Genomic DNA, 27,141 nt, shown 5'->3' with positions numbered 1-27,141 from the left:
CTTTGTGTGCAGTGAACTAAGATATTTTCTATTCTGTTTTATTTTATTTGATTATCTTCTCTTCTATTTTTCTCTCTTTTCTTAGAAAATGCTCATTGGTAAATCACTATGTTGCTTTCATTATCATCTAATGAGTTGTGTTTTAGAGTTTGAGAAACACAACTTTAGAAAATGTACAATTCATGAATTCCATATATGTACAAATCACACAGGACATACAATTGGAAAGAAGCTGGAAACATTTAGTACACTCCTTTTCTGCTACATATATACCCTACATCTCCTCCAAGTGGCCATCTTCTTCTGCTTGAATACCTCTACTGACAGAGAACTCAACTGCTCCTTGAGGCAGCTCATTACATCTTGGACACATTTAATTGCTCAAACAGCTATTACAGAATCTCAAGGGCACTGAAGACATCTTGCAATCTAGAGGCAAGCCCCTACTACCCACATGACAAAACCTTTATGGTACAGGACTATATTAACATAGTATATAGGATCACAGAATGTCACTTGTCAGAGAGAACTCAAACACAATCTAAACCATGCTTTATATCACAGATGAGGAAACAAAGACCCAGAGAAGGAAGAAAAGTGACTCAGTAGAGGTTACCAAGTGAGTTATTTAGGGCCCAGGAACTAAATAACTGAGTCTCCTGACTCAGATTCAATTGCTAATTTTACTACATAATCACTAAAGGAATTGAAAGATAAATTAAAATTAGACAAGAAAGTAAATAAAAGGAGACTCTTAAGAACAGAATCATATGGGATCAGTATCTGTGAACCACATCTATTGGAATGCCTCCTGTCTCTCATTCTGCAACTCTAAATTGAGAGCCAACTGTGCAGATTTTGTAAAAACACAAAATCATGTTATGATCTGTACTGCATTCATGTTATGTCAGTTTGTCTTACCTGTTAGCAGCAAACTTATTTGAAATGAAACCACCTGGAATTTGTGTCACAATATAACCCCAGAAAAAAGATCCATGGATAAGGCCCACTGTCTCTGGATCCCAATTAAACTGTGCTGTCTGAAATGAGAAATCAGATATAGTTACGTTTGTAAAAGAAAATTTGGCCATCGTTTTTCAATGATGATCTTACATAGTAACCCCACAAGGCCCTTCTTTCCTTCCCTTATCCAACAAATATTTTTGGAGGGCTTCTTAGATGCTTGGGATATAGCAATGGATGCAAAAAATTCCCTGTTCTCAATGAGCTTCCCTTTTAGTGAGGGCAAGGAAAGATTATGTACAAACTTAAATACACCCATATGTATTTAGTAATGATACAACTTTTAGGCCATTGAAAATGTGAGTCTCCAGGACTGGACTCCCTTTCCTTACTTTCTTCCCAAAGTAACTCATTCTTTTCAGACTCCTTGAAAATGTCCCTTCTTGGCACAAAAACAGACACACAGACCAATGGAATAGAATAGAAACCCCAGAACTAGACCCACAAACATATGGCCAACTCATCTTTGACAAAGCAGGAGAGAACATCCAATGGAAAAAAGACAGCCTCTTTAACAAATGGTGCTGGGAGAACTGGACAGCAACATGCAGAAGGTTGAAACTAGACCACTTTCTCACACCATTTACAAAAATAAACTCAAAATGGATAAAGGACCTAAATGTGAGACAGGAAACCATCAGAACCTTAGAGGAGAAAGCAGGAAAAGACCTCTCTGACCTCAGCCGTAGCAATCTCTTACTCGACACATCCCCAAAGGCAAGGGAATTAAAAGCAAAAGTGAATTACTGGGACCTTATGAAGATAAAAAGCTTCTGCACAGCAAAGGAAACAACCAACAAAACTAAAAGGCAACCAACGGAATGGGAAAAGATATTTGCAAATGACATATCGGACAAAGGGCTAGTATCTAAAATCTATAAAGAGCTCACCAAACTCCACACCCGAAAAACAAATAACCCAGTGAAGAAATGGGCAGAAAACATGAATAGACACTTCTCTAAAGAAGACATCCAGATGGCCAACAGGCACATGAAAAGATGTTCAGCGTCGCTCCTTATCAGGGAAATACAAATCAAAACCACACTCAGGTATCACCTCACGCCAGTCAGAGTGGCCAAAATGAACAAATCAGGAGACTATAGATGCTGGAGAGGATGTGGAGAAACGGGAACCCTCTTGCACTGTTGGTGGGAATGCAAATTGGTGCAGCCGCTCTGGAAAGCAGTGTGGAGGTTCCTCAGAAAATTAAAAATAGACCTACCCTATGACCTAGCAATAGCACTGCTAGGAATCTACCCAAGGGATACAGGAGTACTGATGCCTAGGGGCACTTGTACCCCAATGTTCATAGCAGCACTCTCAACAATAGCCAAATTATGGAAAGAGCCTAAATGTCCATCAACTGATGAATGGATAAAGAAATTGTGGTTTATATACACAATGGAATACTACGTGGCAATGAGAAAAAATGAAATATGGCCTTTTGTAGCAACGTGGATGGAACTGGAGAGTGTGATGCTAAGTGAAGTAAGCCACACAGAGAAAGACAGATACCATATGGTTTCACTCTTATGTGGATCCTGAGAAACTTAACAGGAACCCATGGGGGAGGGGAAGGAAAAAAAAAAAAAAAAAAAGGACGTTAGAGTGGGAGAGAGCCAAAGCATAAGAGACTGTTAAAAACTGAGAACAAACTGAGGGTTGATGGGGGGTGGGAGGGAGGGGCGGGTGGGTGATGGGTATTGAGGAGGGCACCTTTTGGGATGAGCACTGGGTGTTGTATGGAAACCAATTTGTCAATAAACTTCATATAAAAAAAAATAAAAAAAAAATAAAATTCTCTTCATAAACTTAATTTTCTCCCTAAATGTAAACTTACTAATTGTGGCAATTAAACATAAGAATTACTGAGGTCAAAAAAAAAAAAAAAAAAAAAAAAAAAAAAAAAAAAGAAAATGTCCCTTCCTCTGAAAAACTCCCCAACTCCCTTTTGAAGTGGTCACTTTTTCCTGCACAGACCTCTGTTCTTACAGACATGGCCACTGCAACATGCTGTTCTCAAACTAGCCATTCACACATACATTTCCCGCACTGGTGGCAAGCAACTCTAAGGTGGCAGCCATGTCCTTTTGACTTTATAGCCTTAGCACCTAAAATAAATTCCTGGAAGGTACAAGTAAATATTTGCCAAATGAGTGAATACATGAATGGTTTCATAAAGCATTGGGGAACCTGACTGAGTCTGTACAGCATGTAACTCTTGATCTTCGGGTTGTAAGTTCAAGCTCCAGGCTGGGTGCAGAGATTACTTAAAAATAAACTCTTAAAAAAAAAGCATTGATATCAAAATGTAAGGTGTTCCTATCATGGAGGAAGGGTTCTTAATTATCAAGATAGTATGCCTTATAAATTTTCATCGGTTTATTTTCCTGTCACAAGTTGTTACGTATTTATTTGCTCATTTATTCAACATTCACTTAGTGCCTCCTGTGTGCCAGGTCAGGTGCTAGATAGTGTAAATACTAACTCAAACAAGAATTGCCTTCGTGTCGTAGGAGATCACAGTCCATGTAACACTGGCCTGTCCTCTATGCTGTATTTCCCGTTTTGCCAATTCAGAAGTTGAAATTTAAGAGCAAAATGAAACTGGGGTGTCTGGCTGACTCATTTGGTGGAGCATGCAACTTGGGGTCATAAGTTCAAGCCCACTTTAGGTATAGATTACTTTTAAAAAAGAATAAAAAAGGGGTGCCTGGGTGGCTCAGTCAGTTAAGCGTCCAACTTCAGCTCAGGTCATGATCTCACGGCCTGTGAGTTCGGAGCCCCGTGTCGGGCTCTGTGCTGACAGCTCAGAGCCTGGAACCTGCTTCAGATTCTGTGTCTCCCTCTCTCTCTGCCCCTCCCCTGCTCATGCTCTGTCTCTCTGTCTCAAAACAACAACAACAACAACAAAAAAAAAAACATTAAAGAAAATTAAAAAAGAATAAAATGAAAGTAACAATCATTAATTCAAATTAACTCAGTAAATTTTTATTTTATGCTACTATGTGCCACACATTGTTCTAGGCACTGGAGAAGACAGTGATTGCTGTTCACAAAGATGCCAGTGAGGACAGAAGATAGTAAACAAGTACAGACTGTGTTAGATGGTGATCAGGGATGAGGAGAAAAATAAAGCAGGGAAGGGAACAGGGAGGGCTGGATAGGAGTGCAGTAGAATGCAATTTTAGACAGAGGAGCCAGGGAAGGCTTCTTTTGAGTAAAGCCATAAAAGAAAGAAAGGAGCAAATCATGCTCTTCATTATCTGAGAGAACTTTCTAGGCAGAGAAATAGCAAGTGTAAAGGCCCTAAGGTTAGAGGAATAGCAGGATGTCAGGATAACTGGAAGGTAATGAATGAAGGACAGGAGAGTAGGAGTTAAAGTAAGAGAGGTTCAAATGATGAAAGGCCCTTTAAATCACCATAAGGACCTTGGTTTTTATGCAAAAGGAATGGAAACCATTGGAAGCTAGGAGCAGAAGAGGGACATGATTTCGTTAAGGCACTGTCTATATATTTCCTCCCTTCATTCTTACACCTGGAGGTAATTATTGGCTCTTCTTTTGTAGATGAGGAAATTGAGGCTTAGAGAGATTAAGCTACTTGCCCAGGGTCATACAACTAGTTATAAGGAGAGTCAAGATCAGGACCTCTTATCTTCTTGACCCAAAAAACAATGTTTCTTTGCACTACTTGTAGAGACTTGACTTTCTTACTAAGAAGTAGAGATTAGACTTCTTTGTCATTCATTCATGGAATAACCCAAGGAACCAAGGATCCAAGACAGAGGGATCTGCTTCATCCAGAAGCTAATTATCACTCACAGTGACCTTTGCTCATACTTTTCTCTGAGGGAATGGTGCTTAGGTCCATTCTCCAAAGGAGATGATACATGACAAAGAGCATGTAGGCTTCCTGAGAACTGATTTCATCATCTCTTGAACCCCATTAGAATCATAATGGCCCCATGTATGCACCATTACTATAAGCCAACCACCTTGTCAGGTACTGTGTTAGGTGAAGAATGACCCCCAGATTTACACACAAAATCTCTGGAACCTATGAATGCTGCCTTATTTGGGAAAAGGGTTTTGTGGATGTGATAAAATCAAAGATCTTGAGATGAGTTATCCTGGATTATCCAGCTGGGCCCTAAATCCAATGACAAATGTTCTTATAAGAGAAAGGCAGAGAGAGATTTGAGACAGAAGAGGAGAAGATACACAGCAAGAAGCTCACATGAAAACAGAGGTAGGATTAGAGTTATGTGTATGTATGTTAAATACGTAACAACTTGTGACAGGAAACCAAGGAAGGCAAGGAACACTTGGAGCCCCCAAAGATGGCAGAAGCAAGGAAGGATTCTTCTGCAGAGCCTTCAGAATGAGTGTGGCCCTGCTGACATCTTCATTTCTTTTTTTTTTTTTTTTTTGAGAGCGAGAGATGGCACGCGTGTGTGAGAAGGGGGAGGACAGAGGGAGAGACTGAATCTCAAGCCAGGCTCCATGCTGTCAGCACAGAGCCTGACACAGGGCTCCATCCCACAACCCTGGGATCATGACCTGAGCTGAATTCAAGAGTCACTAGGCCAAAGGAGCCACCCAGGTAACCCAACACCTTCATTTCAAATTTCTGGTCTCCACAACTGTGAGAGAATAAATTTCAGTTGTTTTAAGCCACCATGTCTGAGGTAATTTGTTACAGCAGCCTTAAGAAACTAATATAGGCACTTGATATATCAGCACCAAGTAACTCATTTGATCTGCAAAGTAGGCCTTTTATTCCCATTTTACAATGAGGGTCAGCAAAGAGTTGCTAGAAATGCCAGGTTCCCGCCTCCTTGCTCACATTTCCTTCAGACAACATTCCCCACCCCTGCCCCCCATCTCAGCACCCTGGGCCTCCCCACTCCTGAGTGGCCAATCAGGATCTCTCTGTCTGTCTCTCTCTGTCTCTCTGCATCTCTCTCTAATCTGAACCCAGAAATTGTACTTAGAAAACATCGAACACTTGAACTGAAAACAAGTCTCATTGGAGTCAAGGCCAACCAAGTACATCAGGTCCCAGGCAAGGCACTTCAGCTTTCGAGTGCAGTGAGAAGCCATGGAAAAGGAGAGAAGACAGTCCGTGGAGAGGCCTGGGACAGTAGAGCATACTCAGAGAGAAGCAGATTAGGGACCATTTGGAACAAGGAAGCTGGAGACCTGAGCTAAGGATCTCCTAGTTCCCAGTAGGGTCAGCTCCACTCTGTCTTCCTGGCAGGGCCTCTGTTTATGCCTTGGAAAGAATTAGATAAAGACTCCTTTTCTGCCCCTCAGGAAGACAGACTAGATTTCAGTCCCACTGCAGGGCACAGACCCCACTGTCCAGGGCACAGACCCCAGTGTCCAGGGCACAGACTGCACAAATATATACATCAGACCTGCTTTCTGCTCTTCACTTTCATGAGATCCCCTACAGCCCTACCATAATTCCCTTTTTAACTTGACCTGGTTTCACTGCATTTCTACTCCTTGCAACCAGCAATTCCTGACCAGGACATAAGGGCAATTCATTCAAGGTCCCAGAAGTCAAGTTTGAAACAAGGTCTGGCCAATTCCTAAGCCTATCCTAACTCTTCAGGACTCATGTTTCATGGGACTGAGTTTGGACTTGTCCTGAGGGTAAAAAGAGATGATTGCAAAGTTTCTCAAACATCAGTCATTTATTGCTTGCCATATGCCAGACGCTATTTTAAGTGATTTTCATGTTTTAAAATTCATAATTATTAAACTAAAAATGAATATTCACACATCAGCTAAAACTACGCTGTGTACCTTTGGTAGAATATATGACACTTATTTGCGAGACCTACATATCTATACTGCTTACTTCTCTCTCTCTTTTGAAAATGAGTATTTAAAAATATTTTAGTAAAAAATATCTAGTTTTATCCTCCCATAAAATGAAAAACCAAATAAACAAAAATTCCAGCCATTTAGAGCCTTTCTTAAAACAGTGAAATCTTTGTCATCAGGTTGAACATGTTCACCTGGTATGTAAGCTTTGTTCTGTTTGAGTGAAAGGGAAACGGCCTGCTATAAATTGGATTTGCCATAGAGTTTCCAAAATGCTACAAACTCCTGTTTTTGAGACCAGAAAAAAATGATGCAAAGCATATTTTAGATCTCAGTCAGTTTCTCTAAGACTTCAAAGGGAAAACCATAGACACAAGAGAGCACACACTAGCATTGTTCCTTAGGTTTATCAAAATGTCTTTTCCATATGCCTCAAAGCAGATTCTGTTGACCTAGGCCTATCTTTCCAGGCAACAAACAAATGCAAACCAGCATCTCATTTGATCTGGGCCTCGGCAGACAAGTTTTAATTAGCTGGCCTTGCTCACAAAAGGCTGGGAGAATGCATGTGATACACATCTGAAACTTCACTAATATATGTCATCCTTTATTTAAAAAAATGCATGGCTTGCCCCATCACACTTCTACTGCACTCCCTCCCCACCAAAAAATAAACAACTAGCATATCCTTTTAGAACAAATTCAGCCATGGTATCAAAAAGAGGCTAGAAGACTCTCCATTGTGCTCTTTTCATCTGGCAGAATAATCTCTTAGCCAAAAACAAGACAAAACGAAACCAAAAAACCACACAAACTTGCAGAGCCATCTAAAGACTTCTTTTTAATGGATCAAAATCAAATTTTCCCAAATCAGTGCTTGGCAGGAACTGTTCCAGGTAATGCTAATAGATGTGGCATGAAAGAAAGTGCTCCACAGTAAAGTCCGGGAAATAATGCATACCATGCACACACATCACACACACACACCCCACAATTGGAGTTCTCACAGGACACAGCACAGTAAAGGCCCCCATTTCATATAACACCTTCTTCACAGCAGAGCCAGCAGAACAGTGATTTGCCAAACACAAGTTTGGGAAACTCTGATCTAAATGTTTCTCCACATATGGGCAAGGACCAGACAACTATTAATGCCTCTCTACAATCTGTATGTATTTCCACATGACTTATTCCAGTGTGTGTGTTCAATACAATGAAGTATGTGTTTATTGGGTATCTACTGCACATACATTTTCCTTTCTTTCCCCATAGCCTCCATACTTCTCTAGGCCCACTATTTAAGAAGAAAGCCAGATTGTATCTTTCCAGTGATTCATAAAAACAATGCTTTTAAGTCACATCAGAGTATGCTTGCTTATGACTACAACAGCTTTGGTTAGAACTGTGCCTCCTACTTCCCCTCACTTCTATCCCAGTCCACCGGGAGATCACTGGCTGGACAGCAATTATTCCAGAGTGGATTTGATCATACCACCTTTCTGCCTAAAGCCCACCTACGACTCCCTACATGGTTTAACAGGCTTTACCTGGCCTAACCCTTATTTACCTGGGTGTCTCCCTGTCTTGATGTTCACTCTAATGCTCTACTATATTAACAGAGGTCCTCAGCCTGGAGTCCAAGGATGGAATCCTGTTGATCTGTGAACTTGGATGGGAAAAATCATCATTTTTATTTTGACTAACTGCTAGCTGAAATTTAGCATTTTCTGTGATCATGAATGTAGGCAACAAACCACAGTAGTTATCACTACCTGTGACTCTATCACTAGTGGAAATTATAAATCTGTTTGCATCACAACTGTCACCACTATCTTAAACTATGGTTTATACTTCAAACTTCAAAGCTACAGCAATCGTTAGACCCATTACTAGATTTTATCATCTGATGTGTTCATAAAGAAGTCCATATGTCTCTATATCATGAATTTTATTTTTAAACACTTTGAGGGGTGCCTGGGTGGCTCAGTCAATTAAACGTCCAACTTTGGCTCAGGCCATGATCTCATAGTCCATGAGTTTAAGCCCCACGTCAGGCTCTGTGCTGACAGCTCAGAGCCTGGAGCCTGCTTCAGATTCTGTATCTCCCTCTCTCTCTGCCCCTCCCCTGCTCATGCTCTGTCTCTCTCTCTGTCTCAAAAATAAATTTAAAAAAACATTAAAAAAATTTTTTAAATACTTTGACATGTGTCCTATTATAACTAGTTTCCTTTATAATCACGTGCATTTTATTGCAAGAATTTAAAACATTGTTTTGACAAAGTGTTTAAAAATCTACCACAGGTTGCCAAAGGGGCCCTGGCTTTGCACAGAAAAGATGAAGATGAAGATGAAGATTTCTATCTCAGTTCCCAAACACCATCCCCTCTCTCTCTCTGTTTCTTTCCTTCTCTCTCCCTCCCTCCCTCCCTCTTCTCTCGGACAGTCTTTAACACATGATATGTTCCTTTTTCTTCACTCTTCTTCCCACCCCACCAAACACTCTTTGTCAATTCCTCCTTATCTTTCGAAGCCAGCCATCACTTCCTCTGGGAATTCTTTCAAAATATCAAAGTCTGGTGTAGAGTTCTCCTATATGACACCCAGCATTCTGAACACCTTTAGCTTAGCACCAACAGCTATGAATTTTTTTTAAGTGTACTTATTTATTTTGAGAGAGACAGAGACAGTGCCCGGATGGTAGGGGCAGAGAGAGGGTGAGAGAAAGAATCCCAAGCAGGCTCCACACTGTCAGCATAGAGCCTGATGCAGGGATCAAACTCATGAACTGTGAGATCAAGACCTGAGCAGAAACCAAGAGCTGGAAGCTTAATCAACTGAGCCACGCTGGCGTCCCAAACTATGAATTATAATTACTTACTTGCACATCTCTATGAGGGCAAGGGCCCATCCTGTGATGTTCACCATTCTATTCCCCTCACCTTACACAGTGACTGGCAGGTGGTAGCCATTCTAGCCATTCTACATTTTTGTCACATCAATGGAAGAGGTGCATGCTTTCTTTCCTATAACAAATCATTTGCACACCTATGGCCAAAAGAGCCCCCACCACATTCTGACCTGAATTTCTGGTTTTCCGTCAACATATACAGTGCTGTTGTTGACCATTTCCACAATGGCAACTCCAAGATTGCAGCGAATCCCAAAGGAAATGCAGAATCCCAGCCCACTCATAATGGCAATGATGTAACGCTTGGGGATGCCACAGCAGTGGCAGTTGCAGAGTGGGGGCCTCTGCCTGGAAGTCTGCACTGGCCTTCCTTCTTCATTCAGCTCAGTGTTATCTTCTTCATCATTGGTCCCATCGATTTTTCTACAGTGGAAGAAAAATGGTCAGAGAAGAAAGGCCAGGATTAGAGAAAAAAGTAAGTGTACTAGTCACAAAGAGTATACCAAAGAAGAAAAAGGGAAACCCAAAGTAGGATGTGGCCTGAATTTCTAAAAGTTGTTATTGTCATTAAAATAAATGATAATGGCTAAAATTACTGATATTCTGGATATTGTATTGCACTTTTATGGGCATTAAATCATTTAAATCTCATAACAACTCCATGATGTAGATAGTGTTATCTTGCCATTATACAGATCAGGAAACTAAGTCATACTAGGTGGGATACAAGTCAAGTCCAAGTCTGTGTCCTCAACAATATGCTTTACTGAATTTCTTGCTGGAAGAGTATTGACAGACTTCAACTATATTGAATGACCCAGCTAACTATCACACTTGACCTTCAATTTAGTGTCACCTAAAGTTTGCTAAAAAGATACACAGTGGAAAATCAACCCATCTGCAGATTCTTTTCTTAGCTAGAGGTAGGGAGGTACATTTTCTCTCACAACATGTGCCCAGTTGGTTGTATATCCTTTCTTCCTAGGTGGTTCTTCTAAGGAGGTGCTCCTTTGGCACCTTTTAACCAGATGGTAGGATTTTTCATTGACTTCTATAGGTTCAGATTATGGTATGTCAGTTATAGTGAATTTACCCTTTTCTCAAAAAAAATAAAAAGTAATTTGGCAAACTGAACACTATGTCAATTATAAAAGGAGCTATTTGTATCTTCTTATATATTGTAACCCTTTTGAGGATGTTGCCAGGCCTAATTAATGTTCAAGTTTTTGTAAAAATGAGCAAACTTTGTAAGTTTCCATGAATATGAAATTCAGTAATAAGTAGCTAATACAATGATTAACAGAATAGATTGAAACACGGAATAATTTTCCCACCAATCCGTAGAGAATATGATCTTGGAAGCTTCTTAATTCTCAAGCAAAATCAGGTCTAAAGTATATGTATAGAGAAACAAGTAAGCTAGATTCAATTCAATTCATCAAGTATTTATTCAGTGAGTACTGTGTGTCAGGCACTGTGCCAACTGTTAGGGAACAATGAAGAATGTGACATGTTCTCTGCCCTCCTTCATCTCTTAAGCTGATGAGGAAGAAATACACATATACAGGGAGCTATAATTACTGGAAGATGCAGGTTTTATTGAAATCAAAGTGAAGAGCAATGATAAAACAAGGGAAGGAACTTTCAATTTTAACTGAGCTCAGAGTGGTAGCTTAATAAATGTGTGCACGCTGAAGAAACCAGAAGAGAACTTCAACAACCTCTCAGTGTACCTATCTACCTAACTGCACTTATACTGATGTATTCTACCTTTTCTTCAGTAATTATCCATGCTTCTACCCAAGGCCAACCAGATCTCACACCCTCTCATCTACTCAAGGATATTGTTCCAGAAATTCCCGCTCCAATATCTCATCAATTATTTTCTCCTCTCTACTAGATCATTCTTATTGTCTACAAACATGCTCTTATTTTTCCCACCTTAAAATTTAAAATAAAAACACTTTCTCCTCCAGCTACCTCTCCCTCCCATTTTTCATCTTCCTTTTTTAGAAAAATTGGAAGTTACTGTCCTCAATTCCTCTCCTCCCATTCTGTCTTGGACACACTCCAACCAGGTATCCCCCAACCTGTCCAAGAAAATTGCTCTTCTTAAGGTCATCAGCTCATTCCAATGGTCCCCAATCTTTGGTCATCATGTAGCCAGCCTATCAGCAGCACTTAATACAACTGATTACTCTCTCTTCTTTATTTTCTCTCAGGAAACCACACTCATGTGCTCTTCTTCTTAATGCTCTGACTACTCCCTCTGTTTTGTCCCCTTAGACTGATTCCCTACTTCCTTGACCTATAAGCACTGGGATGCCCAGGACTCAGCCCACAGATCTCTTTTGTTTTCTATTGATACTCTATAGATGACCTTATTCCATCTGTGGGCTTTAGATACAATGCATATGTTGACAGATCCCAATTTTCATATAGAGACTTAATTGACATCTCCTTGGACACATAATCAACATCTCAAACCTAACATACCCAAACTGAGTTTCCCCCAAAAATATTAATTCCTAAGATCTTTCCCATCCCAAGAAATGATAATTTTGTTCCACTGGTTGCTCAGGCAAAAATCTTGAAGCCATCCTGCATGCTTCATTTCTTCTCCACCCCATATCCAATCCAGGAGCCAGTGTGACTTAGCTTGAATATTTACACTTCCACTTACTTAACTGTGTGACTTTGGCCTAGTTAACATGTCTGGGCTTCAGTTTCTTCATCTGTAACCTAGGAATTATAAAAATAGTTTCTTCTTTGTGGGGTTCTGCTCAGGATTGTCATAAGTGGATTATTATATTTAGATCATGTAGAACAGAACTTAACACATGTAAAAACTCAATATATACCAGCTACTTTTATTATATTAATCCTCACAAACATTTAATAGTCCATTCTGCTAGACTGAGCATTGATGCCATGTATTGCCATTTACACTGATGTCTAAGAGTCCTAGGACTCTGCATAATGTGCAGCCCCAGTGTTCTCCATGAATTTCTGGCATCAGAACATATATAATTTGAATAGCATGGAAAACTAAGGCTCTAATGTTGACAGAGCATTACTATAGTACTCTTAGTATTTGCTAAAACAGGGATAATATACAACCACACTAATATTTGTATAAAGCAAATTCAGTTCTCTCTCCCCACACTTTCATATCATGATTTCATTATGGTTAAAACAGTTCAGTGAGACATAGGAAGGCTAATACTTCCATTTGGCACAAATGTAACTCTAGTCCAGAAAGCAGGAGTGGATTGGCCAAGACCACACAGCCAGAAGAGGGTAGAGGCAAGGTGGAAAGGTTTTCTCCTATCAGGTCTCCTGGTTCCCTCTCATGGGTGTTCCCAGCTTGCCAGGCTATGTTCTGCCTCAGTGATCTTCCTGAGTCACCTTGCCATCTACATTCCATGACTTTGTGGCCCTTGCCCAAGCCACCCTGAACAACCCAAGTAGAGGGAAGTAAGAGAATGGACTCCGGAATGAAAGCAACTGAGTGCTATTTCTCCCATGTGCTAGCCTGTGACTTTGGCCAAGCCACTTGAGCATTCTAAGCCACAATATGCTGGTATTAGTTTGCCAGAGCTGCCATAACAAAGTACCACACACTGAGTGGCTCAAACAACAAAACTTTATTTTTTCACAGTTCTGGAGGCCAGAAGTCCAAGGTCAAGGTGTCGGCAGGATTGGTTTTTCCTAAGGCCTCTCTCCTTGGCCTGCAGATGGCTGTCTCCACATTACCTTCCCTCTGCATATCTCTGTGCCCAAATGTCCTTTTCATATAACACCAGTCATTTGGATTAGGACCCACCCTAAAGACTACATTTTAACTTAATTACCTATTTTGTTTGCTTGTTTAATCTTTGTATTCTTTTGTTTGTTTTATCTCTGCATTCTTTTATTTATTCTTTTGCTAAGCTTTTCATTTTGACTCCAGTATAGTTAACATACAGTGTCAAATTAGTTTCAGGTGTACAATATAGTGATTCAACAATTCTATATATTACTCAGGGCTCATCAAGATAAGTGTATGCTTAATCCCTTTCACCTATTTCAACCATTCCCCCTCCCACTCTCCCCTCTGGTAACCATCAGTTTGTTCTCTATAGTTAAGAGTCTCCCTCTCACTCTCTCTCTTTTTAATTACCTTTTTTTTATTTACTTTTTAATTTACATCCAAGTTAGTTAGCATATAGTGAAATAATGATTTTTTTAATTACCTTTTTAAAGAGCCTATCTCCAAAAACAGTCATATTCTGAGGCACTGGGGGTTAGGACTTCAATATATGAATTTGGGGGGAACACAATTCAGTCCATAACAACACCCATTTCTAAAATGGGCTAATGATCATAGCTATCTCATAGGGTTGTTTTAGTGATTAAATGACACAATATGCACATAAATTATTTAGTGCAGTGCCTGGTACATAAAAGAGCTTTCTGTAAATGGTAAGTACTACTATTACTGCTAGTAATAAAATTGTTACAAGCTATAAGCTTAACATTTCTCTATAATCAGTCACGTGCTTTGGATGAAGAGTAACACAGACTAACATTTTCAGGCACCATGGAGTCTTGAGGAGCTTAATTAAAGACAATCCCAGCTGATATGCTCTGAATGCACCAGGATTTTGGCTGGAGTACTACCTTCCCACAGGCTGCTTCCCACCAAACACTGAACACAGCAGGGATAGAAGGCAGGCCCTTTCCTGCAAGAGGTGGGATGCCTCTGATAGGCAACTGGCTCCAGAACTCCCCATTGTTCTTACAAAATCTTCTAGTACTGGGGTGTAGTCTGAGACTCTTTCTACAAAATCTCCCCACCCTTTCCCCTACACAGATAGCATTGCAGTCCAAATGCTCTCCCAGCCCCCCTCAGCTCTTTCCCTATTTTCCCTTAGAGAATCTGTTCCTGTCCTAGCATCTCCTTCTTGGAGGACCTGAACCAACACAAGCACTCTCTGTGTGCATGATGCCATCTGGGGTGTCCTGAGAGTTTCCAGACAAAGGATACAACAGTATGGGGGACAGAGAGAAAGGAAAGAGGAGTGTGGTAAACAGGAAGATATACCACAAGGAAAGAAGTGTGGGCTCCCCAAGTAGCAGGACCTATAGCTGCCTCACCTCAATTGAACCACCTCTTACAGCACTCCCCTGAGTTGGAGATAGGATACGGGGAGCTGTGGAGAAGAGGCCTGGGCCCTGGGTCCCAGTTTCCCTTGCTTAAAGTACTAGCAGAGTCACCAGACTTCAAGCCACCATGGAACCAGACCCAAACATGGATCACCCCCACTAGAGGGACCTCCTGAGTTGTATGTGGGTCCTTTGCACAATCTGTTTGTGGCAGGAGGGGCCCACCCATATCAACTGAAAGTTCATTTACACCAGGCTAGGGCCTCAGAGTCAGGTTTGAGTTGTTTTAAAAACAGTTAAATAGTGGAACAAAGATCTATTCACCCTTGCCCAGAAACGAGTTTGTTTGTTTTTTTAAAGAGGAGTGGGGTCATAAGAGTAAGAAAAAGGGACTCCTTTCTTCGGAAGTGGAGAGCTTTAATTATCCTAAAGAGCTCTTTATCATATTAGGTTTTTAGGTGTTTGTCTGCGCTTGGTCTATAAGATCAAAGAATCTTCAATCTTGCCAGGGCAACGTCTGTCTTGTTGTCTCTCCAAATACAGAGAGCTGCTATCTGTGGGCTGCTGGCTCCTTACACACTAGAGAAGTACAAGCTCACTGTTCACAAACAGTTGTCCAGTAAACAGCTCAGCCCCAGGAGTCTAACTGCTTACTTACTTAAGAATTCAAATGTATCCAGTAATTATGGAGCAGGTTTGGTTTGATTTGGTCTGGTAGGCAGTAAGGTCAACATTTGGAGCACAAAGCAAACAGACTTACAGATCATTTTATGACTTTTAAAATCCATTCACTTGTGGGGCACCTGGGGAGCCCAGTTGGTTAAGTGTCCGACTTTAGCTCAGTCATGATCTCACAGTTTGTGAGTTTGAGCCCTACGTTGGGCTCTGTGCTGACAGTTCAGAGCCTGGAGCCTACTTCGGATTCTGTCTCTCTCTCTCTCTCTCGCTCTCTCGCTCTCGCTCTTGCTCTCGCTCTTGCTCTCGCTCTCGCTATCTCTCTCTCTCTCTCTCAGATTCTCTCTCTCTCTCTCTGTTCCTCCCCCACTTGCTCTCTGTCTCTGTCTTTCTCTCTCTCTCTCAAAAATAAACAAACATTAAAATAAAATAAAATCCATTCACTTGCTCACTTATGGTGTTTATTTTTTTTAATGTTTATTTTTTGAGAGAGAGAGAGAGAGAGAGAGAGACACACACACACAGAGCGTAAGCGGGGGAGGGGCAGAGACAGAGACACAGAATCTGAAGCAGGCTCCAGGCTCTGAGTTGTCAGCACAGACCCCAATGTAACTCAAGAACCACGAAATCATGACCTGAGCCAGTCAGACCCTTAACCGAATGAGCCACCCAGCTGCCCCTGATAAGTATGTATTATGGGCTGAACTGTGTCCTCACGGTTCCCACCTTCAATTCTTATGTTGAAGCCTTAACCGTCAGGACCTCAGAATGTATTTGGACAAAGGGCCCTAAAGAGGTAATATGTTGGACTTGGAGCCTCCAAAACTGTGAGAAAATAAATTTCTGCTAAATTTGTTACCCAGTCTCTGGTACTTTGTGACAGCAGCCCAAGTAGACTAAGGTGGTACTCTAATTTACCTTCCAGAAGGGTCACATTTACTTCAGACTGGTTTTTACACAATCATTAAGTTGCTATTCTACTGGAAAAAGCGAGGGAATTGAAAAATATCAACTACATCCTACACTAGTACAGGCTGAGGTATTATATATATGTGTATATATAATATCTCCCTTAATCCTCAGAACAATCTTGAGAGATAGAATTTATTCCTCTCTTACAGCTTGGGAGACTGAGACTCAGAACATTTCAGAAACTTGCCCAAGGGGTGCCTGGGTAGCTCAGTTGATTGAGCATCTGACTCTTGATATCGGCTTAGGTTGTGATTTTGCAGTCGTAGGATTGAGCCCACCTCAAGCTCCAAGCTGACAGTGTGGAGTCTGCTTGGGATTCTCTCACCCTCACTCTCTCTCTCTCTGCCCCTCCCCCACTTGAGTTCACTCTCTCTCAAAATAAATAAATATTTAAAAAAACATTTAAAAACATTTAAAACACTTAAAAAGGAAAAGAGACTTGCCCAAGAGTCACCCAGCTGCAGTGGGTGAAGTGAAAACACCAGATTTGATATCAGGCCTACTTCTAGAATGCTGCAGGACCTAACCAGAAAGAACCTTACAAATATCAAGTGCTTCACCTAAGTAAACATTTTTAAAGGTTCTGAGAAGCAATACTGAAGAGGGATTGAAGGAACATGCTCTAGAGTCAGACAGTCCTGTGTCAAATGCTGAGTTTGGTATTTATTAGCTGTCTGAAATTGAGCAAGTTACTTAGACCTCTCTGAACAAAACTATTGTGAGCACTAAATGAGATAAAACTTATGAAGTACTCAGTATCATTCCTAGCACCTGATAAATAATCATGAATGATAACTTCTTTTTTAATGCCTTATTTATTTTTGAGAGAGAGAGAGAGACAGAGTATGAGCAGGGGAGGGGCAGAGAGAGAGGGAGACACAGAATCTGAAGCAGGCTCCAGGCTCTGAGCTGTCAGCACAGAGCCCGATGCAGGGCTCGAACTCATGAACCATGAGATTGTGACCTGAGCCAAAGTCGGATGCTTAACCAACTGAGCCACCCAGGCACCCCATGAAATGATAAGTTTTAAAAAAGGGGGGAGGGATTTAATATCTGACTCCCAGAGCTAGTTTGGGATTTGAAATAGGATCTCATGAGTGTGGCTCTCAGGACATCAGATTCAAAAAGATCTCAAAATAATGCACCTGGTCAACTCCTACGCAATCAATAATGTCATAGTACCTGTATTTTTGTAATTTTTCAAATTAATATCTCCCTCTTCCAGTAGACTATAAGCTCAAAGTCAGGAGCCAAGTATCCCTAGCACGTAGCACATTTCCACAAATTTTGAAGTGTTAACTTGTTTTTATTTTTCTCCAGGTAATTTCAACATTTCCTGTCCCCTCATTCAAGGAGAGAGTCAGTTCTTATTACCTAATCAGGACATGATAAGATAGATCATAAGGAAAAGAAAAAAAAATACTTGGTCTCTATGGCTTTTTCATTCCAAAAGCCTAAGCTACAGGTGACAAACTGACAGCTCAAAGGCCAGTCTGGCCCACAGACAGGTTTCGGTTTATGGTTTGGTGTGTGTATGGTTTTTTAGAATTTGGATTAATTTCCAGAGTTTAATGTTTATTTTTATTTTTGAGACAGAGGGAGACAGAGCATGAACGGGGGAGGGCCAGAGAGAGGGAGACACAGAATCTGAAACAGGCTCCAAGCTCTGAGCTGTCAGCACAGAGCCCGACGCGAGGCTCGAACTCACGGACCGCGAAATCATGACCTGCGCCGAAGTCGGCCGCCCAACCAACTGGGCCACCCAGGCGCCCCTAATTTCCAGAGTTTAAAAATCAGGACAGTGCTTCCAAATAAAAACAAAAATATATGTTCAAATCTTAACCTTCCAGTGCCTGTGAATATGACTTTATTTAGAAATAGGGTCTTTGCAGATGTAGTCAAGACGAGGTCATACTGGATCAGAGTGGGCCCTTAGCCAACAACTGGTGTCCCTATAAAAATAGGGGAATTAGCAGATAGACACGGAAACTCTGGGAAGAAAGCCATGTGACAACAGACGCAGAGACTGGAGTGATGTGTGTCTACAAGCCAAGGAATGCCAAGGACTACCAGCAGCCTCCAGAAGCGAGGAAGAGGCAGAGATAAATCCTCCTCAGAGTCTTCAGAGAGAGTGTGGTCCTGCTGACACCTTGCTTTTGGACTTCTGGCCTCCAGAATGGTAAGAGAATAAATAAATGTAAGCCATTCAGTTTGTGGTGCTTTGTTATAGCAGCCTTAGGAAAAATTAATGCAAGGGGCATTCTCCCTTGAGACAGGATTTAACATCCTGGCAAAGGCCAGAAGAAATAGTTCTGAGCTACTAGTATGGCTCTCAGAGGTTTAGACAAAGTAGAGATGCCAAGAAGAGCCTGACAATTTCTCTCTCGTTTAAAAAGAATAATTATGTACTAATTTCTAGTCATTATTGCACTGTGGGCAGAGATTGGCCACTCTCACGTTTAAAAAAAAAAAATGACTCAAGAGTTTCTTGTGGGTCAATAATTGAGCAGAGCAGATTGTTGAAGTGGATTTGACTATCAGTGACTTCTGACCATGAATGACTTCACCCTTTGAATAAGAACATAAAGATAGGGACCAGGAGAAGTCAGGTCATGGTTTAATAAGCATGTCCAACATCATTCCTCTTGTCATTCAGATTCATTTCAAAGAGAGAATAATCAAGGCCAGAAGAATATTCTTCTTTGGGTTCAGGGGCCCACTTTCTCTCCTTTCCTTCTTTGTCCGATAAACCTAAATTATAGGCCTATTTCATTTTTTAATGCCTATTACAGTGACTACTAAATTTGAGTGGCCCATATAGATGAATTAGTGAGGATTAAATTAGCTAAAATTTTGAGGTCTGTTATTTAGAATAAAAATTCATGACATATTTTCAATGTCAATCAGAATCGTCAATAAATTGGTGTCCCTTTAACCATTTTTGTTTTTTATTTTTTCAAAAAAATTTTTTGATGTTTATTTATTTTTGACAGAGAGACAGAGCACAAGCAGGGGAGGGACAGAGAAAGAGGCAGACAGAATCCGAAGCAGGCTCCAGGCTCTGAGCTGTCAGCACAAAGCCCAAGGTAGCGCACGAACCCACAAGCTGCGAGACCATGACCTGAGCCAAAGTCGGACACTCAACCGACTGAGCCACCCAGGAACCCCAACTGTTTTTGTTTTTTAGGAGAAATGCCAGAACTATTATGGCAGGTTGTAGAGAAAGGGACTGAAAGTCTCAAAAAAGGAGATATGCTATACGTATTTACTAGATAAGGCAGAAAACCCACAAGCTAACTATATTCCTCAGGAAGCCAGAGGAACCACATTCCATTTACCAAGGCAATAAGGAATGCAGGGTCATGGGGCCATCAGCACCAGTGAGCCTCTCTGCAGTGGCTGTCCTAGGCAGATCCCGTCTGACAGCAGGGGATACTGTTCCAGAACTGGGCTCCCCGGGGCAGTCAGAACACTAGAATCTGGCAGTAGCAGAGGCCAATGGCAGCACTTCAAGATCAGAGAGAAGGATAGCAAGGTCAGAATGGCGTTTGAGGGATCTGACTCACAGCAACTGACAGACAAGAGGATGAACACAGAGTACGGACAGAGTGTGAGATGTTTGGGCCGCTCATGAACACACATCACAGACCTTCCCTTTGGAAAGGGAACTGAACGGTCAATGGACGGCTGGCTTGGCTGGTGGATATTAGCCAGCTTCTGCTCTCAGCCGCCCAGTTCTAGAGCAGTGGCACATGGAGTGGCCATGGTAGCAGAGCTAGAGACTGTGCTTGGGAACCCACTCACCAAGACTGACGTGGCTACCACTGCTGTCAGCACCAAAACCAATGCTGAGTCCCTGCTATGGCACAATCCCTCAGGAGAAACCAGCCTCTTGGTGGCAAACTATTTATATCTGACTCCTTCCGTCTTGGAAAGAGTAGCAATTCATCTTGAGTGGGTGGGGCTGACATATATTCCATATATGAGCCTGCAAGTCTTGGCCAGTATCACTATCTGAGGATTCACAGAATCCTGATCAGCCAACATGAAATCCCACATAACATCACCTAAGACCAAGACACCCAATTTATGGCAAAGGAAATATAGCAGGGGGCGCATAACAATGGCATCCACTGGACCTACCACAAGCTGCAGTGTGCAGAAGGGTAGCCTGCCAGAGCTGAGGAAGCCTCTTAAAGATGCCACTGAGGCATCAGTTCAGAGAGGAATGCCCACTAGGATAGAGCACCATCCTTCAGGATGCAGTATGTTCCATAAACCGATAGTTATTGTAATAGTGCTATGTCCCCAACAGGTGGAATACACTGGTCTGAGAAAGAAGGGATGAAAGTAGAAGTAGTCCATTTATCATCATTCCCAATAACCCACTTCTGGAATATCTCACCTCTTCAATTTTAGACCCACTGGGTTTAGGAGTTCTGATGCCCAAGGAAGAATTCTTCCACTTGGGAATGCAATGAAAATTCCATTAAATATAGTTATAACTGCTGCCCAGTCATGTTGGTGTCCTCAGGCCAAGACCAAAAAGCAACGCCAAAGGTCACCATAGTGGCATGGCTGACTGGTCCTGAACTGGTTGTAATCCTCAGCAGGGACAGCCCACAGTCAATGACTGATGCAGAGACATAAAAGACTGGCTCTTTTGCTTAAAGGGACAACTCAGTGCCAGTTATGCCCCAGATCCTCCCGCTCTGACCCCAGTGCATTACCTAAGATCACATCTTTGCTTGGTGTTCTCCTTTACTATCCTGATTTACTCCCTCCCAACTTCATCCCCAATAAATCATATCCTAGACTCTCCAAATCCCTGTTTCAGGCTCTGCTTTTAGAGGTAGAAATGGAGCAAAATAAAGCAGGGAAGAGAAACAGGGAATGGGGGAGAGGGGCTTTATCTTTAAATAGGATGGTCAGGAAAGTCTTCCCTGGGAAGGTAACCTTTGATGAGAGACGTGAACATGGGAAAACAAACCATCAGCCTATTAGAGAGAAAAGCTTCCAGGGTGAAAAAGATAGGGTGCATCATCTGGCACAAGAGTAGGTCTGGGAAGACAGTGGGTCTGGGGAGTTCCAATAAAAGTGCAGAGTATGGCTGGAGCAGAATGAGGCAGGGAAAGAAGGCCAGAAATGCCAGACTTCTCAAGTTCCCACAGCCCATGTAGGGCCTTGAAGACCATTGAAAAGATGCTTGCTTTAACTCTGAGAGAGGTGGGGAACCGTGGGGAGGTTTTGAGCAGAGGAGAGATGTGATCTGACTTTGTTTTTCTAGAATTACCCTGGCTGCAAAAGTGGAAGCCAAGCTGCCTGAGGTTGTACAGGCAGAACGTAAATGATGTCACAGCAATTAGAACTGCCCACCTGACCTCAGAGCCTGCTCTCACGCACTTGTGTTTATCAATGGAGCACACGGGGCATGTCTGGTGCATATGTTGAAATCACAGGCACTGAATGCTGAGGATGGACACAATACCCAGGGATTTGTCCATCTCTTTAAAGGGAAGATAAAAATATTTATAAGGAGAGTAGGCACCCCTTCAGTTTCCCTTGTGGGAAGTCTTCAATACTACATACTACAAGTGATTAGGAGAAAAGCCCATACTTGCCATAAGATCCAGAGGTTGCTGGCTACGCTGCGGCCCAAGTGACTCCCTAAGCCTACATGAGTCATTAAGTCTCAAGTCAGTAAGTGGGAAGAGCAAAGACACTTAGAGAGGTCGCATAGTGTAATGAGTAAGAATAGTGGTCATAGAAGTTCTGGTCGGAAACCCAGCTCTGCCACTTATAGTCTGTGTGACCTTGGACAACTTACTTAACCTCGCTGTGCCTCGGCTTTCTCATCTGTAAAATGGTAACTGTAATAGCCCCCACCCCATAGGGTTTAATACAAGTAAATGAGTTTACAGTGCCTGGAATATATAATGTTTGCCATTATCATTTTATTACACATAGACAATTAGAGGACACTCATATTGTCATGTAAGTTGAACAAATCTACATGTCAATTTCTAGATGTTAACTTCCAAATTTAATGCCTTCTATGTCATCTGTTCTAATACTGGACTATAAATAAATGTATTCTTTGTTCCTACGCTTCTGAAATATTATTGTACTTTTAGCTGATTAAACTGTCCAGCTCCTTTTTATCAATAACTCTTCCAGGAGTAACAGGAAGGCTAATAATGCCTGACTGTAATCAGCCCCAGGTGCAAACTTCAAATGCTTCCCTATGCATTTGCCACTCCCCTGACTGTGCAGAATGCTCAGTAATTAAAAAGCACCCCAAGAATTCCATTTAGATGATGATTTCAGTATCAAATATTACAAGACAGTGAGTTATATACTGCTTGGTAAGTTAGGAAGTCAGAGTTTCTAACTTCCAAATGTTCTTGTTCCTTACAAAACAGAAAACAGTTTCTTCTGATTTTTGTTTTCCCCATTGGATTCTGCCAACTGGTTTTAGGTGAAAAATTAGCAAGTGGAGGGAATGGTCATTATATACCAGACCCTGGGCAAGGCCCTTTATATATAAATACCTCTAAGACAAGGTCAACATCGAGTGTGTGGCAGAGTTGTTCTCGCTGGAGGAGCCCTAATTCTGGAGCTTTGTTCAACGACTGCTAGAGCTTAGGGTAAACTTGGCTTGCTGGTCAATTAATGCCTGTTTGTTTGTTTTTTAACCATCCTCTGTCAATAACTTCTTTCTAGAATCACTGAAAGAAGGGGTTCTAGTTTGGCTCTATTTTTTCTCAAGTCATTCTCCAATTAAGACAACAGTGGTAACATCTAGCATGCATTTTAGTGCATTCTGCATCTCTAGCCCTGTGTTAGCCATTTTTCTATTGTGTCATGATTCAGTTCCAAGGAAACCATTCAGAGTCCTAAACACATAGCTTTGTTTAGGGCTGAGGTCGCACTACTGGGAAATTATGAATTTTGTTCTATTCCTAAGCAAACCAATCTGGCAAACAAAAAGATCTTCAAGAAGATCATCCAATCAAACATAGCAAAACCAGTTCTTACAATAGTCTCTTACCAAAGAAAGTGATTAAATTTCAAAAAAGCAGTTCAACTTAACGTTGGAAAGAAAATTCCTAAGTACTTCTTTGTCAAATATTTTATAAACTAAGGTACAGAGTCTGGTGATTATAATGGTGATTGTAGTCAACTCTGGTTTTTATGCCTGACTTTGTCAAATTCCTTTGTCATTATACTTGAATATGCCAATCAAGACAACTGTACCTTCTTTTTCCATTTTTAATCAAATGAACACCACCACAGTAAGATGGACATTACCCGGGGAGTGTGCAACACAAAGATAAAACATTCTTCAAAGAAAAGGTCATTACAATCATTTGCTATGTCTGGTTGGTTTATCCTGCTGTCAGCTAGGTTTTTACCTATACACGATAATTCAGTGTAGGTCTAATCGAAACCTCTTCGTTTTTAACTTTTAAATTAATGAGGGGCTGACCCCAGCTCTCTTACTAGGAAAGCTCATCAAGAGTGATATAGTGGAAAATTTCACACTGACAGGAGCCCCTGTGTTATAAAATCCAAGGAATGGAATGCATCTCTGTGTGACTAGAAATAGTCCTTTGAATACTAATTTTTTTTTCATTGAAGAGATAACATATACAAGTTAAAAGGAGATGCCAGATGGCATTTCACTCATTAGGATTAGAAATAATCATTCAAACATATAAAAATCTTATCAGGAGTATTTTTCACATTTATTTATATCAGAGGGATTAAAGAAGTTGTCTTACCTTGTACATAAGGACTGCTTATTAATTCATCTATAAAACCTAGAAAGGCATTTACTATGTCTATAAAAAAATCACAAATTAAAATGTCACATCAATTCATTCATTTGTGACACACTCTCCTTCTAATAATAATATATTTAACTTTAAAAAAGATTTATCTTTTTGGTTTGGACAAAAACATTCACTTTAATGATAGTACATAATATTTTCCCATTGTAACCATGTAAGGCTTTTTGTCTTAAATACTAATTTTTAAAGATACTTTCTTTAAACTACTGTGTAACTATTCTTTTCTTTCAAAACCACACAATCAGCAACCCCTCTAGTTTATATAACAATCTAAACACATACTTAATTTTGATTTATAGGGAAAAATTCCTAAAAATTATTTCAACCAAAAGTATACAATATAAAGTGGTTCCTGATTTTGTCATTATTATTGAGTTAACATGAAATATTATCTCCCTATACCTCTTCCAACTGAATGCCAAACACACAATATGCAATATCACCATCTCTGGTAAGTACCAATACTACCATATAAGCAGAACGCCTATCTCGGTATTTTCTTAATTCAACCCTATACTTTCGATGCATCTTTTTTTTTCCCCCTCCAGACGTAGCGTGTTGGAGCTGGAAGGGGATCCAGAAGCCATCTAATCTGACCTACCCACTCCTCTTTAAAAATGTGGCTTTTAAAACATGAAGCAAAGCCTCTCAAACATTGGCAATGTGAAACTACTCAGAAATAAACCTAAAGTTTGCATTCAAACTTTACCTTTGTAAAATCCCCAACGAATCTCCCACGGCGTTCTTCACTCCTTCCTTTCCAGGTTTCAAAATTTTTTCTTTGAAGGTATCAAATGCTTTAAAAGGCATTTTGAATGGGTATGGGGGACCTCCGAGCACTAAGAGTCAAGTCTCAGAAACTGTCATGCTTTCTCATTTCCAGCATGGGGACCACTCTGCTTCCCTCGATGAACACCCTGAAGTCAATTCTCATGGAGGTAACTACTTAAAATCAAACAGGAGATGAAACCCAGCCCAGATCTTTCAAGAGGAGACAAACCGCTCCCCCTCCCCGCAAAAAGAGGCCAAGTAGTGTCTGGCTGGGAATTCAGTCCCTTGAAAGCTACAAGCTCAGCAGCAGCCTGTGGCGCTGTCTCTGGCAGCCACTCTCAGGCTGAGCGCAGCCTCACTCCCTCCCTGGGGCTGCAGCTGGAGAAGCTGAAGTGGGCTCCAGCCCACGAGGTGTCCTGAGACCAGCGACAGCAACTGCAGCCTTTCTCCAGCCCCTCCTGCTGCTTCTGACCACATCCCCCTCCTGCCTCACTCAGCCCGTGGCTCTGTGGCTCTCACGGAGTGATCCTTTCCAAGGTGATGCTATAGTAACCGGCACAATACCTGCCCCTCAGCCGCTGGGGCTTATTAATGGGCTCTCAGCCAGAGCAGACACCCAGGGTGGAGTGTATGAAGCATTTACAAGTCCTCTGCTTCTCTGAGGTCTGGCCTTATAGACAGGCTCTCAGCCACCACATGATGCCTTTTATGCCCCTCGTGGGAAACATGAAACAGTTTTTCTGCCAGACACTAGTAGGGATGTGGTCCTTGGAGGGGCGCTTGCGCTCAAGTAGGCTAAAGGCAAACATCTAGGAAGGCATTTATTTTCTCCTGATCAACAGAGCAGGATCCCTCAAGGTGTGGTGTGGGGGTGCCATTGGGACCACCTCACTGAAGGTATCTGAGCTGGTCCTAGTACCTGCTTAGGCTTCTTCACTGATCCTCACTGTCCTCAGGAGAAATCCACATTCTTTATTCTCTATCATGGCTCACAAGGCCCTCCATGGGACCCCAGCCTTATTTCTTATTACTCTGCTCTTCATATCAGCCCTTTACTGAATTCATCAAGCTCCATGTCGCCTCTGAGTTTTGCTCAAGCTATATCCTCTGCCTGGGTAACTCTCCTCACCCTTTATCTGGGAAATGTCAGGGGATTCTTAAGTCTCACTGAGATGTCTCTTCCTCTAGAAACCCTCCTAGGCAAGGCGTCCCTCCTCCATGCCTCCAAATCACCTGTCCTCTGCCCCAGGAGGACCTGCTCCATTGTGGGATATAACCTAAAAAGTTGTTGGACTGGGGTTAAAATATCACGTTGCTCCCATGTTTATGGGCAGCAGCTAATGCCTCTATATACGACGCTGTCATGAAGAAGCAGCTTTCGTCTGCAAGGTTCCAGTGCTCCAACCCCCCAGCCTGCATGTGCCTGACAAATCCTGTGTTTTAGCCTTTCAGATACCCCAAAAGTCATGTCCACAGGACTAGTAATTGCCAACCGCAAGCTGCATTCCAATCCTTCTCCAAGGTTTGAATTAAGTTATCTAAATCAGAGCTGGATCCTTGGTAGGTTAACTACTACTATCAATAATAACTATTATTATTGTTATTATTATTATGGCTAATATTTTATTGAGTCCTCTCTATGGTCCAAATTCTGTTTAGTATTCTTCATGTACTATCACAATCTTTCCAGCACTGTTTTGTGATTAGTAACTTATTTTTCCCAATTTTACTAACAGGAAGCTGAGGCAAAGAGGTTAGACTTGCCAGGTTTCAGATCCAAACAGCCTGGCTCCAGCCATTCTCATCTGTCTCTCTGTGTGTCTCTCTCTCTTCCTCCATCACACCCTTCACATTGCCTCCTCTGACTTTATGAGGTATGTTTTGTATATCTGATAGTTCATCCATTTCAAGTGGACAATGATGTTTAGCAAATTTACCAAGTTGTGCAACCAT

The 27,141-nt window shown here is 41.5% G+C and overlaps 1 protein-coding gene across 1 annotated transcript in view; it reads right to left on the bottom strand.

The window, feature by feature from the left end:
- Positions 1-25,246, bottom strand: part of SLC17A8 (solute carrier family 17 member 8) — a 49,536-nt gene extending 24,290 nt beyond the window's left edge. The window contains exons 1-3 of the mRNA XM_047066853.1: positions 25,127-25,246; positions 9,940-10,192; positions 922-1,040 (exon numbers count right to left, since the gene is read on the bottom strand). Coding sequence (XP_046922809.1) covers positions 922-1,040; positions 9,940-10,192; positions 25,127-25,227 — 473 coding nt within the window. The 5' untranslated portion in view covers positions 25,228-25,246. The remainder of the gene's footprint in view (positions 1-921; positions 1,041-9,939; positions 10,193-25,126) is intronic.
- Between the last annotated feature and the right edge of the window lie 1,895 nt (positions 25,247-27,141).

This window comes from Lynx rufus, unplaced genomic scaffold (assembly GCF_022079265.1).
Source record: "Lynx rufus isolate CCGP_SWC_20201006 ecotype Redwood Valley unplaced genomic scaffold, mLynRuf1.p SCAF_7, whole genome shotgun sequence".
In the NCBI taxonomy this organism is placed as follows: domain Eukaryota; kingdom Metazoa; phylum Chordata; class Mammalia; order Carnivora; family Felidae; genus Lynx; species Lynx rufus.
Note: the sequence above shows the minus strand (reverse complement) of the source record. Positions and strands in the feature narration are given on the sequence as shown.